This window comes from Phocoena sinus, chromosome 5, assembly GCF_008692025.1.
Source record: "Phocoena sinus isolate mPhoSin1 chromosome 5, mPhoSin1.pri, whole genome shotgun sequence".
Classification (NCBI taxonomy): domain Eukaryota; kingdom Metazoa; phylum Chordata; class Mammalia; order Artiodactyla; family Phocoenidae; genus Phocoena; species Phocoena sinus.
Genome location: NC_045767.1, coordinates 123,385,790 through 123,405,675, shown reverse-complemented (window position 1 = coordinate 123,405,675; position 19,886 = coordinate 123,385,790). Strand labels below are relative to the sequence as shown.

General features: G+C 37.7%; 1 protein-coding gene across 1 annotated transcript in view; it reads right to left on the bottom strand.

The window, feature by feature from the left end:
- The window catches only part of STPG2 (sperm tail PG-rich repeat containing 2), a gene marked incomplete at its 3' end in the record, with an annotated part of 298,763 nt that overhangs the window by 169,858 nt on the left and 109,019 nt on the right, over window positions 1-19,886 (bottom strand). Inside the window, 1 exon segment of the mRNA XM_032632823.1 lies at window positions 12,182-12,204. Within this exon segment, the coding sequence (XP_032488714.1) occupies window positions 12,182-12,204 (23 nt within the window).

Genomic DNA, 19,886 nt, shown 5'->3' with positions numbered 1-19,886 from the left:
AACAAGTGGGCTGATAGAATATATGAAATAATATGGTTCATATAGGCACAAATATATCAGTAATCACATTAACCATAAATGGATTAATACTACTGTTAAACACAAAGTTTATCAGACTGGATTTTTAAAACTCATATGTTTTTAGGGTATACCTTTCACTCTTGATTATAGTTTCTCAAATTTTATATAAACTACTAGTATCTGAGTTATACCTATGGGTAGTTTTTAATTGTCAGTAATAATAACAAGACTTACTGAGTCCTTACCATGTGCCAGAAGCTATTTAAATTATTTTACATGTACTGATTCATTTAGTATTCATAATAACGTTTTGAGGTATGTTCTATTATGATCTCCATATTACTAAGGCATAAAGAGTTCAAATAAATTTCACAAGGTCAGTGCAAAGCAAGAAAATATTCTCACAAACTCTGCCACCAGAGATCATGCTCAGAATCACTGTGCTATACTGTCTCAATATCTGTAATAGAGAATAAAGACTATTTATAATGAGGGCTTTTTAAATTTTTTTCTTGAAACATAATTTTAATAATTTGTTTTATCTAAATATAATGTTACTCAGAATAATGAGCTCCTAGTACATTTTAAAAATATACAAGTATTCTAAAAACTACTAACATTCATTATGCATTTAAAATATACTTATATCAACACTTAAACATGGTTAAGATGGTAAATTTAACATTATGTGTTTTCTACCACATGATAGACAGATATCACACTATAAAAGTTAAAGAAAAAACATATGTCAAAGGTTAATGACAGAAAAAGAATACTCAAAATTAAATCTAGCAATTTAGAAAATCTAGCAATCTAGAAAAACGAAGATGTTTTAGAGTGTGTATGGACATGTTAAACTTGTTCTTATGTTTGCATCTCAATAATAAACTGGTGAATTTAACAGAAAACAAATTAAATTGACAGAAACCAGAGTGCTATTTTGGGGAGGCTATCATATGTATAACTGGGGCCTCTGGGAGCAAAAAATATTTTTTAAAAAACGTCTAAAAGTTAAGGATATATAGATGTAAGAACTATGAAGAGTCTGAGATTTTTATCTACCTCAAGCTAACAAGTTAACCTGCCACAGTTTCTCTGATGCTAGCAAAAGACATGAGATTCCTGAGACAGAAACAAAGGACCTTATTCCTCATACAATAATTCAGAGCATGAGCGTCATCATGCTTGCTTCTGTCCTCCTTGCCCTCAATCCTAATGAAGGCAAGGCAGATGGAGCAAAATGGATACCTGTACAAAGCAATGGGCTTTGTTTCAGAAGAAAACCTGTGAGCTTAGGGAACCTGAAACTTTCATAATCAGCAGTAAGCATGCCTGCCCTCTGCTTGAGAGGAAGACACTATCTCTATCTTCCAAAGCTATGTGCTATACAATCATCCTTGAAAAGACAGTCATAAACAAAGATGGGCAGAAATACAAAACAACCCCCGAGAATTCTCTCTTAATAAGGAAGAAGAATAAAAACAGATTTTAACATAGAAAACAAACTTTTTTAGGAATGTTTACCTAGGAAACAAATATCTGAAAAAAAATAAGTTTCAATAAAAATTAGAAACCTGAAAAAAGGTAATGTCCAAAAATATAAAAATCCCATAAATACAAAGTTGACATATAATGAAACATAAAAGAGTTAATGTGTCAGTAATTCAGGAAATCAAATGTCAAATTAGTTACATAACAATTCCTACCTTAAAACTGTTAATCATACTTTTTCCTAGTTTCTTTTGTTTTCATTGTTGTTGCCATTTGTTCTCATCTTAAAATTGTACTGTGTACCTTAAAACAATACTAAACCAAAATATAGTAATTAATTCCACTAAACTGAAATCTGAGGATATGCAAAATACAGTGACATCAAAAAGGCAGGGACAGTGGGGTGGAAGCAGGGAGAAAATGTGATCAATGAAAGATTTCCAAGGAGGCTGACATATGAACAATATATGGAGAATGAATAGGGCCTGGAATCTACCAAAAAACATACTCTACATCCAAAGACAAAGAAGAAGCCACAACGAGATGGTAGGAGGGATGCAATCATGATAAAATCAAATCCCATACTTGCTCGGTTGACAACTCACAAAACGGAAAACAATTATACCACAGAAGTTCTCCCATGGGAGTGAAAGTCCTGAGCCCCATGTCAGGCTTCCCGCCTGGGGGTCCAGCAATGGGAAGAGGAGTCCCCAGAGAATCTGGCTTGGAAGGCAAATGGGATTTGACTGTGGGACTTCCACAGAACTGAGGGAAACAGAAACTCCACACTTGGAGAGTGCACAAAAAGTCCTGTGTTCACCAGGACCCAGGGGTAAAAAGCAGTGACCCCATCAGACTGGGCCAGACCTACCTGCTAGTATTGGAGGGTCTCCTGCAGAGGTGGGAGGGCTGTGGCTCACTGCGGGGACAAAGACACTGGCAGCAGCAGTTCTGGGAAGTACTCTGGTGTGAGCACTCGCAGAGGGCACAATCAGCCCCACCAGTCTGTAGGCTCAAGTGCTGAGTTGCCTCAGACCAAACAACCAAAAGAGAGGGAACACAGCCCCACCCATCAGACAAGCAGATTAAATTTTTACTGAGCATGGCCCTGCCCACCAGAGGGACAAGATCCAGATCTACCCAAAACCAGTCCCTCCCATCAGGAAGCTTGCACAAGCCTCTTAGACAGCCTCATCCACCAGAGGGCAGACAGCAGAAGCAAGAACACTACAATCATGCAGCCTATGGAATGGAAACCACAATGACAGAAAGTCAGACAAAATGAAATGGCAGAGGAATATGTCCCAGATGAAATAACAAGATAAAAAACAAGAAAAACAAGTAAGTGAATTAGAGATAGGCAATCTTCCAGAAAAAAAAATTCAGAATAATGATAGTGAAGATGATCCTGGAAAAAGAATGGAGACAAGGATCAAGAAGATGCAAGAAATGTTTAACAAAGACCTAGAAGAACTAAAGAACAAACAAACAGAGATGAACAATACAATAAGTGAAATGAAAAATACACTACAAGGAATAAATAGCAGAATAACTGAGGCAGAAGAGGGGACAAGTGACCTGGAAGATAAAGTGGTGGAAATCACTGTCACAGAACAGAATAAAGAAAAAAGTATGAAAAGAAATGAAAACAGTCTAAGAGACCTCTGGGACAACATTAAATGCACCAACATTAGCATTATAAGGGTCCCAGAAGGAGAAGAGAGAAAGGACCTGAGAAAATATTTGAGGACATAATAGCTGAAAAACTTCCCTAACATGGGAGAGGAAACAGTCACCCAAGTACAGGAAGTGCAGAGAGTCCCAGGCAGGATAAGCCCAAGGAGAAACATGATGAGACACATAGTAATCAAATTAACAAAAGTTAAAGACAAAAAGAAAATATTAAAAGCAGCAAAGGAAAAATGACAAATAACATACAAGGGAACTCCCGTAAGATTTCAGCTAATTTCTCATCAGAAACTCTGCAGGTCAGAAGGGAGTGGCATGATATATTTAAAGTGATGAAAGGGAAGAACCTACAACAAAGAATACTCTACCAAGCAAAGCTCTCATTCAGCTTTGATGGTGAAATCAAGAGCTTTACAGACAAGCAAAAGTTAAGAGAATTCAGAACCAACAGACCAGCTTTGCAACAAATACTAAAGTAACTCCTCTAGGTGGGAAAGAGACCAGCAACTTAAAACAAACTTGTACATATATAGACTGCTATACCCAAACCACATGGGAACAGCAAACCCAGAAATATAATAGACACACACACATGAAAAGAAAAAGGAACCCTAACACAGCACTAAAGATGGCCATCAAACCACAAGAAAAGAGAACAAAAGAAGAAGGGAAGAAAAAAGACCCACAAAAAATAACCCAAGGGCTTCTCTGGTGGTACAGTGGTTGAGAGTCCGCCTGCTAATGCAGGGGACGTGGGTTCGTACCCTGGTCCAGGAAGATCCCACATGCCGCGGAGCAGCTGGGCCTGTGAGCCATGTCCGCTAAGCCTGCACGTCCAGAGCCTGTGCTCCGCAACGGGAGAGACCACAACAGTGAGAGGCCCGCGTATCACAAAAACAAACAAACAAAAAAAAAACACAAAACCAAAATAATTAAGAAAATTGCAATAGGAACATATGTATCAATAATTACCTTAAATGCAAATGGATTAAATGCTTCATCTAAAAGACAAAGATGGGCTGAATGGATACAAAAAAAAAAGACCCATATATATGCTGTCTATAAGAGACCCACTTCAGACCTAGGGACACATACAGACTGAAAGTGAGGGGATGGAAGAAGATATTCTGGTATTCCAAACAAATGGAAATCAAAAGAAAGCTGAAGTAGCAATACTCATATCTGACAAAATAGACTTTAAAATAAAGACTGTTAAAAGAGACAAAGAAGGACATTACATAATGATCAAGGGATCAATCCAAGAAGAAGATATAAAAATTGTAAATATATATGCACCCAAAATAGAAGCATCTCAATATACAAGGCAAATACTAACAGCCATAAAAGGAGAAATCAACAGTAACACAATAACGGTGAGGGATTTTAACACCCCACTTTCATCAATGGACAGATCATACAGACAGAAAATCAATAAGGAAACACACGCCTTAAATAACACATTAGACCAGATGGACTTAATTGATATTTATAGAGCACTGCTTCCAAAAACAGCAGAATACACACGCTTCTCATGTGAACATGGAACATTCTCCAGGACTGACCACATGCTGGGCCACAAAGTCAGCCTCAGTAAATTTAAGAAAATTGAAATCATATCAAGCATCTTTTCTGACCACAACACTATGAGATTAGAGTTAACTACAAGAAAAAAAACTGTAAGAAAATGAACATGTGGAGGTTAAACAATATGATACTAAATAACAAAAGGATCACTGAAGAAATCAAAGAGAAAATTAAAACTACATAGAGACAAATGAAAATGAAAACACAATGATCCAAAACCTATGGGATGCAGCAAAAGCAGTTTTGAGAGGGAAGTTTACAGCAATACAATCTCACCTCAGGAAATAAGAAAAATCTCAAATAACCTAACCTTATACCTGAAGCAGCTAGAGAAATAAGAAGAAACAAAACCTAAAGTTAGTAGAACAAAAGAAATCATAAAGATGAGAGAAAAAATGAATGAAACAAAGAAAGCAATGACAATTATCAATGAAACTGAAACCTGGTTCTTTGAAAAGATAAACAAAATTGATAAACCATTAGCTAGACTCAACAAGAAAAAAGGGAGAAGACTCAAATCAACAAAATTAGAAAAGAAAAGGGAGAAGTAACAACTGACACCAGAGAAATACAAAGGCTCATAAGAGACTACGACAAGTAACCATATGCCAATAAAATGGACAACCTGGAAGAAATGGACAAATTCTTAGGAAGATACTATCTCCCAAGGCTGAACCAGGAGGAAATAGAAAATATGAACAGACCAACCACAAGCACTGGAATTGAAACTGTGATTTAAAAACTCCAAACCAACAAAAGTCCAGGAACTGATGGCTTCACAGGTGAATGCTATCAAACATTTAGAGAAGAGCTAACACCTATCCTTCTCAAACTCTTCCAAAATATAGCAGAGGAAGGAACACTCCCAAACTCATTCTATGAGTCCACTATCACTGTGATATGATAACCAAAGATACCACAGAAAAAGAAAATTATAGGCCAATATCACTGATGAATATAGATGCAAAAATTCTCAACAAAACACTAGCAATCCAAATCCAACAATACATTAAAAGGGTCATACACCATGATCAAGTGGCATTTATTCCACGGGTGCAAGGATTTTTCAATATCCTCAAATCAATCAGTGTGATACAGCACATCAACAAATTGAAGAATAAAAGCCATGGCGATCACAGAAGAAAAAGAAATAAAAGGAATCCAAATTGGAAAAGAAGAAGTTAAACTGTCACTGTTTGCAGAAGACATGATACTATACATAGAAAATCCTAAAGATGATACCAGAAAACTACTAAAGCTCATCAGTGGATTTGGTAAAGTTGCAGGTTACAAAAGTAATACACAGAAATCTATTGTAGTTCTATACACTAACAACAAAAGATCAGAAAGGGAAATTCAAAAAACAATCCCATTTGCCATCACATCAAAAGGAATAAAATACTTAGGAAAAAACCTACCTAAGGAGGCGAAAGACCTGTCCTCCAAAACCTATACGATGCTGATGACAGAAATTGAAAACGACACAAACTGATACAATGATATACCATGTTCTTGGACTGGAAGAATCAATACTGTCAAAATGACTATACAACCCAAGGCAATCTACAGATTCAATGCAATCCCTATCAAATTACCAATGTCATTGTTATTCTTCACAGAACTAGAACAAAAAAATCTTAAAATTTGTATGGAGAAACAAAAGACCCCAAATAGCCAAAGCAATCTTGAGAAAGAAAAATGGAGCTGGAAGAATCAGGCTGCCTGATTTTAGACTATACTACAAAGATATAGTCATCAGGGCTTCCCTGGTGGCGCAGTGGTTGAGAGTCCGCCTGCCGATGCAGGGGACACGGGTTCGTGCCCCGGTCCGGGAAGATCCCACATGCCGTGGAGCGGCTGGGCCCGTGAGCCGTGGCCGCTGAGCCTGTGCATCTGGAGCCTGTGCTGCGCAATCGGAGAGGCCACAACAGTGAGAGGCCCGCGTACCGCAAAAAAAAAAAAAAAGATATAGTCATCAAAACAGTACGGTACTGACACAAAAATAGAAATATAGATCAATGGAACAGGATAGAAAGCCCAGAAATAAACCCACACACCTATGGTCAATTAATCTATGACAAAGGAGGCAAGACTATACAACGGTGGAAAGACAGTCTCTTCAATAAATGATGCTGGGAAAACTGGACAGCTACATGTAAAAAAATGAAATTAGAACATTCTTTAACACCATACACAAAAATAAGCTCAAAATGGAGTAAAGACCTAAATGAGAGACCGGACACTATAAAACTCTTAGAGGAAAACACAGGCAAAACACTCTCTGACATAAATTGCAGCAATATATTTTTCAATCCATCTCCCAGAGTAATGGAAATAAAAACAAAAATTAAAAAATGGGACCTAATAAAACTCAAAAGCTTTTGCACAGCAAAGGAAACCATAAACAAAATGAAAAGACAACCCATAGGATGGGAGAAAATATTTGCCAGTGATGTGACTGACAAGGGATTAGTCTCCAAAATTTACCAACAGCTCATGAGGCTTAACACCATGAGAACAAATGACCCAATCAAAAAATGGGCAGAAGACCTAAACAGACATTTCTCCAAAGAAGACATACAGATGGCCAAGAGGCACATGAAATGATGTTCAACATCGTTAATTATTAGAGAAATGCAAATCAAAACTACAATGAGATATCACCTAACACCAGTCAGAATGGCTATCATCAAAAAATCCACAAACAATAAATGCTGGAGAGGGTGTGGAGAGAAGGGAACCCTCCTACACTGTTGATGGGAATGTAAATTGGTACAGCCACTATGGAGAACAGTATGGAGGTTCCTTAAACAACTAAACATAGAACTACCATATGATCCTGCAATCCCACTCCTGGGGAAGCAATGTACACACTGCTTTATTTTAAATGGATAAACAGCAAGGTCCTACTGTACAGCACAGGGAACTCTACTCAATACTGTGTAACAACCTAAGTGGAAAAAGAATTTGAAAAAGAATAGATACATCTATATGTATAACTGAATCACTCTGCTGTACACCTGAAACTAACACAATATTGTTAAGCAACTATATTCCAATATAAAATAAAAAATTTTTTAAAAAGAATGAATAGGAAATTTCTAGGAGAACTAGATATATATTCTGCCCCATATCATGAGAGAGATTTTAGCAAATCTTTGAGGATGACAATTTGTTAATGGAGGCTGAAAGGGCAGTGAAGAAATTTTTGGAGACTGAAAAAGGGGGCTCCATATTAACTAATAATGTAATGTTTTTAAAAATGTTACACACGGTGCTTAATTTGACTCAGCACGGGAGACCTGATTTGGCCCTGGCATGGACAAGATTGACAGACTGATAGATGTCCCTCAATTCTATGGGTGGTGGTCATAGCCATTCTTAGTTGGTAAAGCAATTTGTCTGGTTAATTCTAATAACACACAAAACTCTGGCATGCTACTTAGTTATGCAACCCCCAAGAAATGGGCATCTTCCAATGTCTTAGAGGGACAAGTGGTGTTCAGCCACCCAAGATTTAAGCAAATAACAGGTCTCTGATGCCCTTAAGTATCCTGGTTTGCATGCATACTACACTAACTGCCTCAGCATGGGCCTACCCTGAAACTGCATGTACAGGTAACCCTTTGAACCTCATTCATGATGGAAATCTGAGGGATTGAAATTATTCCTGAAGAAGAAGGAATTCCCAGTAAGGGCCAAAAGCCTGCATTGATTGGTTTAATGAGGCCCTCAGATCAGACCCTGGGTTGGTCTCTACCTTGGCGAGAGCTGCGAAGGGAGTCCAACTAGGCTCTTTAGAGGAAGTAAAAGCTGTAGCGAGGTTTCTACAGATGAACCTGCAGAAGCATCACTAATGAACCTTATCGCCTAAAGGGACAAAGGAATGCTGAGTCTTCTGTCCTCCCAATGCATGAGAATAATTGCACAATGACATGATGTATCATGTTGTATTTAAGGAACTTTAAGTGAAGGTAAAGGTAAGGGAGTGAGAAGCAAAAATTAAGGGAAATTATGGCAGCAGTGAGAAATGAGGCAGAGAGCTAGACAGACACCATAAAGGGTATTGTATTTATTTTAAAAATAATTGTTGTCAGCCAAGTTTTTATTAACAAAGCAGTTGGCTCGTGTTCATTAATTTTGTGTTACCTTAAAGGCATTTTTTTTTTTTTTTTTTTGCGGTATGCGGGCCTCTCACTACTGTGGCCTCTCCCGTTGCAGAGCACAGGCTCCGGACGCACAGGCTCAGCAACCACGCTCACAGGCAAAGCCGCTCCACGGCATGCGGGATCCTCCCGGACTGGGGCACGAACCCGCGTCCCCTGCATCGGCTGGCAGACTCCCAACCACTGCGCCACCAGGGGAGCCCCTTAAAGGCATTTTTGAGCTTGGAGTGAAGGGAAATTATGGCAATGGTAAGATAGGAGTTTAGAAAACTAAGTAGACAACAGATTATGAAAAGGACATTTTTCTTAGACTTAAATTTCTTCCTATACCTGATAGAAGGCACAGAATTTTAGGCAAAAGGAGCTTATTAAAAGGCAGTACCGGGCTTCCCTGGTGGTGCAGTGGTTGAGAGTCCACCTGCCGATGCAGGGGACATGGGTTTGTGCCCTGGTATGGGAAGATCCCACATGCTGCAGAGCGGCTAGGCCCGTGAGCCATGGCCACTGAGCCTGCGCGTCCAGAGCCTGTGCTCCACAACGGGAGAGGCCACAACAGTGAGAGGCCCGCGTAACACACACACACAAAAAAAGTCAGTACCATGACATGACGTGTTTTAGAGAGATATTACTTCCAATCATATAGCTAAATTTGCATTATTTTTTCTCAGCTTGATGATCGTTTTAACTCATGTGTGTAGTGAAAACACTTAAGATATACTCTCTTAGCAAATTTCAAGTATACAATGCAGTATTATTAACTATAGTCACCATGCTACACATTAGATCTCCAGAACTTATTCATCCTGCATTGAAACTTTGTATCCTTTGAGCAACATCTCCCCCTTTCCTTCACCCCTCAACCCTTGACAACCATCATTCTACTGTTTCTATGAGTTCTATTTTTTCAGATTCCATATATAAATGAAATCATGCAGTATTTGTCTTTCTGCATTTGGCTTATTTCATTATTTGATTTAGCATAATGTTCTTCAGGTGTTCTTCATCCCTGTTGTTGCAAATGACAGGATTTCCTTCTTTTTTAAGGCTGAATAGTATTCCCCTGTATGTGGCATTTGGGTGTGTGTACACACACCCACACCATCTTCTTTATCCATTCATCTTTCTATAGACACATACATTGATTCACATCTCAGCTATTGTGAATAATGCTGCAATGAACATGGAACAGCAGATATCTCTTCAATATACTGACTTCATTCCCTTTAGATATATAATCACAAGTCAGATTGCTGGATTATATGGCAGTTCATTTTTAATATTTTGAGGAATCTCCATACTGTTTTCCACAATGGCTGTACCAATTTACATTCCCACCAACAGTGAACAAGGGTTTCCTTTTCTCCATATCCTCACCAACACTTATCTCTTGTCTGAGAATGCCCATTCTAACAGATGTGAGATGATATGGCATTGTGATTTTTATTTGCATTTCCCTGTTGATTAGTGATGTTGAGCATTTTCTCATATACCTGTTGGCCATTTGTATGTCTTCTTTTAAGAAACGTCCATTCACATCCTTTGTCCATTTTTAAATCAAACTATTAGTTTTCTTGCTATTGAGCTGTTTGAGTTTCTTATATATTTTGGATAGTAACGCCTTATCAGATGCATGGTTTGTAAATATTCTTTTCCCATTCACTCTGTTGATTGTTTCTTTTACTGTACAGAAACTTTTTATTATAATTTGATGCAATCCAATTTGTTTATTTTTGCTTTTGTTGGTTGTGCTTTTGGGGTCATATGTAAAGAAATTATTGTCTAGATGAGTGTGAAAAAGCTTTCTCCCTGTGTTTTCTTCTAATCGTTTTACAGTTTCAGGTCTTATATTTAAGTCTCTAATTAATCTTGCCTTGATTTTTTTATATGGTGTGTGATAAAAGTCCAGTTTCATTCTTCTGCATGTGGATATCCAGTTTTCCCAGCACAGTTTATTGAAGAGACTGTCTTTTCTTCATTGAGTGTTCTTGGAAGAAAATACATGGATGTATTTCTGACGCTCTCTATTCTGTTCCAATGGTCTATATGTCTGTTTTTATGCTAGTACAAACTGTTTTTATTACTATAGCTTTGTAGTGTATTTTAAAATCAGGTAGTGTGAGGCCTCCTGTTCTTTTTGCTCAAGATTGCTTTGGCTATTTGAGATCTTTTATGGCTCCATATAAATTTTAGAATTTTTTTCTATTTCTGTGAAAAATGCCATTGGAATTTTGATAGAGATTGCACTGAATCTGTATATCATTTGGGTAGTATGGACATTTTTACAATATTAATTTTTCCAATCCATGAACATGGGCTATCTTGCCATTTACTTGTGTCTTCTTCAATTTTTTTAATCAATGTTTTATAGTTGTCAAGTGTACAGACCTTTCTCTTCCTTGGTTAAATTTAGTACTAAGTATTTTTCATTCTATTGTAAATGGGATTGTTTCCTTAATTTCTTTTTTGGACAGTTGTTGTTAGTGTGTAAAAATGCCACTGATTTTTGAATGTTAATTACATCCTGCAACTTTACTAACAACAATTTAAAATTTTGTAAGAATTTATGAAAATCTTACTTTGTGAAATTTTAATAATTTTTGTTTAAATAAGAAAAACCTTTGTTTCCATTTTTCTGATATGCCTATGAATCTGCAGCATTACTAAAAGATTACTGATAATGATTTCACAGCTGTTCTTTCATTACAATGAGATGTATTTCAGCTACAGCTAAAGTTTTTAACTAATTTAAAGCACTAGGGTGTTTACTTTAATAGCAAATATACTAAAGTTGGAACAATACAGATATTATCATCCTGTGCAATGATGACATGCAAATTTGTGAAGCATTTCATTAAAAAAATTTTTTTAAGTACTAGGGTACTCTTACATTACCACCATAGGTATATTAGTGTTCAATTTCCTATAAAGCATGTGTGTTCCACACTTTCTGGGATGAAAATCATTTTCTCTGATAGGAGAGTCCAATCCAGTTTAGTAATTCAATGGCTCTGCTATCCCTATATCATCTACCCCAACCCTACAGGATTCTTGTATCTTCTTAGCAATTCTTTTGCCAAACCAAACTTATACAAAGTCATTTTAATTTTCTTTAGCATTTTTTACAATAAATTGTTCTTCTCTTTAAACTTCCTAGATTATACTTCTATGCCTCTCTTTTCTATTCATTTATTCAGTCATTATTTCCTAAGTGTGTACTATACTATGGACACATTTCCAATGTTTTGTTCATGCCCTGTTATGATCTGACAGCTATGTTCAAAGTTCCCCAGTGTTTAACATCTGTTTATATTCTCTCTATAGATTATCTACCTATCTATTCTTTCTATATTTTCCACCTGAATTGTTAGCTACTTTAACTTTTCTATATATTCATTCTCTTAAGCTTTCTCAAATTCTTCAGAAATGAGAAAGAATAATTATATACACAAACATTAAGATGTCCTTTTAAAATCTGAACTCTAAAAGGTTTAATGTGTAGCCAGCTGCACTGTCAGAATTTTACTCATGAGAGTGGCTTCCTGTCAACCTGTTAGGCTATAATAATTATGTGAGTAACCTTCTTACTCATATAACCTCTGATCTCAGGAATGTTTCTTGTTTTCTGCTGATCATTTTGAAATAGGGATTTTCTACATTTCTTGTATGTGTCTAACAATGTCCAGAATCTCTTCTTTGACAATTCTAAACTTTAAAATAAGAGAACAGAAGTTCCTCTCTTGGCTTCCATTACTTTCTATAAAGATAAATTGTCAGCAATCAAACACATGTAAAATGTTTGGCTTTCCATGAAATGAGAAATCAAACAAACCCTTTTATATTTACCCACATGGTTACCTGTGATACTCTGCATTACTTTATACAGATCCAGATTCCATCTGGTAACATTTTTCTCTGCCTGGAGGACTTCCCTTAACATTTCTTACACTGTAGGTCTTCTGCAGATAAATATTTCAGCTTTTATATATATGAAAAGGTCTTCTTTTTTATGGAGGTAGAAATGACTTACAATATTACATTAGTTTCAGGTATGCGACATAATGATTCGATACTTATACATATCACAAAATGATTACCACAATGTCAGGTTAACACCCATCACCACAAAGATTTTTTTCTTGAAATGAGAACTTTTTAGATTTACTCTCTTAGCACCTTTCAAATATTCAATACAGTATTATTAACTATAGTCACCATGCTGTACATTACATCCCCATGACTTATTCATTTTATAAATAGAAGTTTTTAGAAAAGCTTTTCAGTTTGTTTTCATTTTTGAAAGATATTTGAGCCTGCAGTAGAATTATAGGTTGACAACTGTTTTCTTTCAGTACTTCAAAGATGTTGCACTGCTGTCTTCTGACTTGCATCACTTCCAACATGAAATGTACTGTCATGTTTAACTTCATCCCTCTTAATGTCATGTATACTTTTCCTCTGGCTGCTTTTAAGAATTTTTTTTCTTTTTTACCATTTTATTCAATTTGATTATAATTTGCCTTGGCATAGTTTCCTTGATGTCTTTTGTGCTATGGGTTTGTTGAGCTTCATGAATATGTGGTTCTAGTTCTCATCGAAGTTTGGAAATTTTCAGCCTTATTTCTTAAAATTATTTTTTGTGTCCCCTCACTCTTCTTTCAAGGATTCCAGTTACACATTTAAGCCACCTCAAACTGTCCCATAGTTCACTGATTCTTTTTTTGTCTTTTTTTCTCACTGTACTTCGTTTGAGATATTAACATTTTCTATTACTGTCCTGAGGTTAACTAATTTTTTAGTCTGAACTAACTAATCCGCTGCTAACTAGTGTACATTTTTTCACACATTATATCAATACTGCCCATCTCTAGAACTTTAATTTGGGCCTTTCTATTTGTGCTATTGCTCTACTTAATATGCTCAATGTTTCTTCTACCTTCTTGAACATATAGAATATAGTTATAATAACTGTTTAATGTACTTTCCACTAATTTTGTCATCTGTATAACTTCTGGGCCTCTCTATTGATACTTTCCTGCTCCTTTGCATACCTAGTAATATTTTCTTTTATTGAATGCTACACTCTGTGAATTTTACCTTATTGGGTTCTGGATATTTTTAATTCCTATGAACATTCTTGAGCCTTGTTCTGGGAGGCACAAATTCAGTAAGCAAAAATATATATATATAAAAGACAAAACTAATTGAGAAAAAAAGAAATTGCCATTCACGGATGGCATAAAATCACTTGAGGAAATTTTTTTTTAAACTAATAGTAAATTAGTAGGACTAATCATTGAATTTAGCAAGAAGTATGAATCATTGGTAAAGCAAATCTTTAATAAAGACTATTATATTTCTTTACACCAATAAAAGAAAGCTAAACAATGAAAATATTTAAAAGATAACATTTTGATAGCATTAAAAAACATCAAAGGTGGACAAGGGGAAGATGGCGGAAGAGTAAGACGCGGAGATCACCTTCCTCCCCACGGATACACCAGAAATACATCCACACGTGGAACAACTCCTACAGAACGCCTACTGAACGCTGGCAGAAGACCTCAGACCTCCCAAAAGGCAAGAAACTCCCCACGTACCTGGGTAGGGCAAAAGAAAACACAGAGACAAAAGAATAGGGATGGCACCTGCACCAGTGGGAGGGAGCTGTGAAATAGGAAAGGTTTCCACACACTAGGAAGCCACTTCGCAGGCAGAGACTGCGGGTGGCGGAGCGGGGGAGCTTCGGGGCTGTGGAGGAGAGCACAGCAACAGGGGTGCGGAGGGCAAAGCGGGGAGATTCCCGCACAGAGGATCGGTGCCGACCGGCACTCACCAGCCGGAGAGGCTTGTCTGCTCACCTGCTGGGGCGGGCGGGGCTGTGAGCGGAGGCTTGGGCTTTGGTCGGAGCGCAGGGAGAGGACTCAGGTTGGTGGCGTGAACACAGCCTGAAGGGGTTAGTACACCACGGCTAGCTGGGAGGGAGTCCGGGAAAAGGTCTGGAGCTGCCGAAGAGGCAAGAGACTTCTTCTGACCTCTTTGTTTCCTAGTACGCGAGGAGAGGTGATTAAGAGCGCTGCTTAAAGGAGCTCCAGTGACAGGCGCGAGCTGCGGCTAAAAGCGCGGACCACAGAGACGGTAAGGCCGCTGCTGCCGCCACCAAGAAGCCTGTGTGCAAGGACAGGTCACTATCCACACCTCCCTTCCGGGGAGCCTGTGCAGACCGCCAATGCCAGGTTCCTGGGATCCAGGGACAACTTCCCCAGGAGAATGCACGGCGAGCCTCAGGCTGGTGCAACGTCACGCCGGCCTCTGCCGCTACAGGCTCGCCCCGCACTCCGTGCCCCTCCCTCCCCCCAGCCTGAGTGAGCCAGAGCCCCCGAATCAGCGGCTCCTTTAAACCCATCCTGTCTGAGCGAAAAACAGACACCCTCCGGCGACCTACACGCAGACGCAGGGCCAAATCCAAAGCTGAACCACTGGGAGCTGTGAGAACAAAGAAGAGAAAGGGAAATCTCTCCCAGCAGCCTCAGAAGCAGCGGATTAAAGCTCCACAATCAACTTGATGTACCTGCATCTGTGGAATACATGAATAGACAACGAATCATCCCAAATTGAGGAGGTGGACTTTGAGAGCAAGATTTATGATTTTCCCCCCTTTTCCTCTTTTTGTGTGTATGTGTATGCTTCTGTATGAGATTCTGTCTGTATAGCTTTGTTTCCACCATTTGTCCTAGGGTTCTATCCATCTGTTTGTTTTTTGTTTTCTTAATAATTAATTTTAATAACTTTATTTTATTTTATCTTTTCTTTCTTTCTTTTCCTTTCTTTCCTTCCTTCCTTCCCTCCTTTAGACAATGAATCATCCCAAACTGAGGAGGTGGACTTTAAGAGCAAGATTTATGATTTTTTCCCCTTTTCCTCTTTTTGTGTGTATGTGTATGCTTCTGTATGAGATTTTGTCTGTATAGCTTTGCTTCCGCCATTTGTCCTAAGGTTCTATCCGTCCGTTTTTTTGTTTTTTCCTAATATTTTTGCTTAATAATTATTTTTTAATTTAATAACTTTATTATATTTTACTTTATTTTATCTTCTTTCTTTATTCCTTCCTTCCCTCCTTCCTACCTTCCTTCCTTCCTCCCACCATCCCTCCTTCCCTCCCTCCATGCTTTCTTGCTTTCTTTCCTTCTTTCCTTTTCTTCTTTGTTTCTTTCTTCCTTCCATCCTTCCTTCCTTCCTTCCTTTCCTTCCTTTCTTTTTTCTTTCTTTCTTTCTTCTACTAATTCTTTCTCTCTACTTTTTCTCCCTTTTATCCTGAGCCGTGTGGATGAAAGGCTCCTGGTGCTGCAGCCTGGAGTCAGTGCTGTGCCTCTGAGGTGGGACAGCCAACTTCAGGACACTGGTCAACAAGAGACTTCCCAGCTCCACATAATATCAAATGGCGAAAATGTCCCAGAGATCTCCACCTCAACGCCAGCACCCAGCTTCACTCAACGATCAGCAAGCTACAGTGCTGGACACCCTATGCCAAACAACTAGCAAAACAGGAACACAACCCCACCCATTAGCAGAGAGGCTGCCTAAAATCATAATAAGTCCACAGACACCCCAAAACACACCACCAGACGTGGTCCTGCCCACCAGAAAGACAAGATCCAGCCTCATCCACCAAATCACAGGCACTAGTCCCCTCCACCAGGAAGCCTACACAACCCACTGAACCAACCTTAGCCACTGGGGACAGACACCAAAAACAACGGGAACTACGAACCTGCAGCCTGCAAAAAGGAGACCCCAAACACAGTAAGATAAGCAAAATGAGAAGATAGAAAAACACACAGCAGATGAGGGAGCAAGATAAAAACCCACCAGATGTAAAAAATGAAGAGGAAATAGGCAGTCTACCTGAAAAAGAATTCAGAATAATGATAGTAAAGATGATCCAAAATCTTGGAAATAGAATACACAAAATGCAAGAAACATTTAACAAGGACCTAGAAGAACTAAAGATGAAACAAACAATGATGAACAATACAATAAATGAAATGAAAAATACTCTAGATGGGATCAATAGCAGAATAACTGAGGCAGAAGAACGGAGAAGTGACCTGGAAGATAAAATAGTGGAAATAACTACTGCAGAGCAGAATAAAGAAAGAAGCATGAAAAGAACTGAGGATAGTCGCAGAGATCTCTGGGACAACATTAAACGTACCAACATTCGGATTATAGGGGTTCCAGAAGAAGAAGAGAAAAAGAAAAGGACTGAGAAAATATTTGAAGAGATTATAGTTGAAAATTTCCCTAATATGGGAAAGGAAATAGTTAATCAAGTCCAGGAATCACAGAGAGTCCCATACAGGATAAATCCAAGGAGAAATACGCCAAGACACATATTAATCAAACTGTCAAAAATTAAATACAAAGAAAGCATATTAAAAACAGCAAGGGAAAAACAACAAATAACACACAAGGGAATCCCCATAAGGTTAACAGCTGACCTTTCAGCAGAAACTCTGCAAGCCAGAAGGGACTGGCAGGACATATTTAAAATGATGAAGGGGAAAAACCTGCAACCAAGATTACTCTACCCAGCAAGGATCTCATTCAGATTTAATGGAGAAATTAAAACCTTTACAGACAAGCAAAAGCTGAGAGAGTTCAGCACCACCAAACAAGCTTTACAACAAATGCTAAAGGAACTTCTCTAGGCAAGAAACACAAGAGAAGGAAAAGACCTACAATAATGAACCCAAAACAATTTAGAAAATGGGAATAGGAATATACATATTGATAATTACCTTAAATGTAAATGGACTAAATGCTCCCACCAAAAGACACAGATTGGCTGAATGGATACAAAAACAAGACCCATATATACGCTGTCTACAAGAGATCCATTTCAGACCTAGAGACACATACAGACTGAAAGTAAGGGGATGGAAAAAGATATTCCATGAAAAGGGAAATCAAAAGAAAGCTGGAGTAGCAATTCTCATATCAGACAAAATAGACTTTAAAACAAAGACTAATACAAGAGACAAAGAAGGACACTACATAATGATCAAGGGATCGATCCAAGAAGAAGATATAGCAATTGTAAATATTTATGCACCCAACATAGGAGCATGTCAATACATAAGGCAAATACTAACAGCCATAAAAGGGAAAATCAACAGTAATATACTCATAGTACGGGACTTTAACACCCCACTTTCACCAATGGACAGATCACTCAAAATGAAAATAAATAAGGAAACACAAGCTTTAAATGATACATTAAACAAGATGGACTTAATTGATATTTATAGGACACTCCATCCAAAAATAACAGAATACACATTTTACTCAAGGGCTCATGGAACATTCTCCAGGATAGATCATATCTTGAGTCACAAATCAAGCCTTGGTAAATTTAAGAAAATTGAAATTGTATCAAGTATCTTTTCCAACCACAATGCTGTGACACTAGATATCAATTACAGGAAAAGATCGTAAAAAATACAAACACATGGAGGCTAAACAATACACTACTTAATAACGAAGTGAACACTGAAGAAATCAAAGAGGAAATTAAAAAAATACCTAGAAACAAATGACAATGGAGACTTCACGACCCAAAACCTATGGGACGCAGCAAAAGCAATTCTAAGAGGGAAGTTTATAGCAATACAAGCCCACCTTAAGAAACTGGAAACATCTCAAATAAATGACCTAAACTTGCACCTAAAGCAATTAGAGAAAGAAGAACAAAAAAACCCCAAAGTTAGCAGAAGGAAAGAAATCATAAAAATCAGATCAGAAAAAAATGAAAAAGAAATGAAGGAAACGATAGTAAAGATCAATAAAACTAAAAGCTGGTTCTTTGAGCAGATAAACAATATTGACAAACCATTAGCCAGACGCATCAAGAAAAAAAGGGAGAAGACTCAAATGCATAGAATTAGAAATGAAAAAGGAGAAGTAACAACTGACACTGCAGAAATACAAAAGATCATGAGAGATTACTACAAGCAACTCTATGCCAATAAAATGGACACCCTGGAAGAAATGGACAAATTCTTAGAAATGCACAAACTGCCACGACTGAATCAGGAAGAAACAGAAAATATGAACAGACCAACCACAAGCACTGAAATTGAAACTGTGATTAAAAATCTTCCAACAAACAAAAGCCCAGGACCAGATGGCTTCACAGGCAAATTCTATCAAACATTTAGAGAAGAGCTAACACCTATCCTTCTCAAACTCTTCCAAAATATAGCAGAGGGAGGAACACTCCCAAATTCATTCTACAAGGCCACCATCACCCTGATACCAAAACCAGACAAGGATGTCACAAAGAAAGAAAACTACAGGCCAATATCACTGATGAACATAGATGCAAAAATCCTCAACAAAATACTAGCAAACAGAATCCAACAGCACATTAAAAGGATCATACACCATGATCAAGTGGGGTTTATTCCAGGAATGCAAGGATTCTTCAATTTACACAAATCAATCAGTGTGATAAACCACATTATCAAACTGGAGAAAAACCATATGATCATCTCAATAGATGCAGAGAAAGCTTTTGACAAAATTCAACACCCATTTATGATAAAAACCCTCCAGAAAGTAGGCATAGAGGGAACTTTCCTCAACATAATAAAGGCCATATAGGACAAACCCACAGCCAACATCATCCTAAATGCTGAAAAACTGAAAGCATTTCCACTAAGATCAGGAACAAGACAAAGTTGCCCACTCTCACCACTCTTATTCAACATAGTTTTGGAAGTTTTAGCCACAGCAACCAGAGAAGAAAAGGAAATAAAAGGAATCCAAATCGGAAAAGAAGAAGTAAAGCTGTCACTGTTTGCAGATGACAGGATACTATACATAGAGCATCCTAAAGATGCTACGAGAAAACTACTAGAGCTAATCAATGAATGT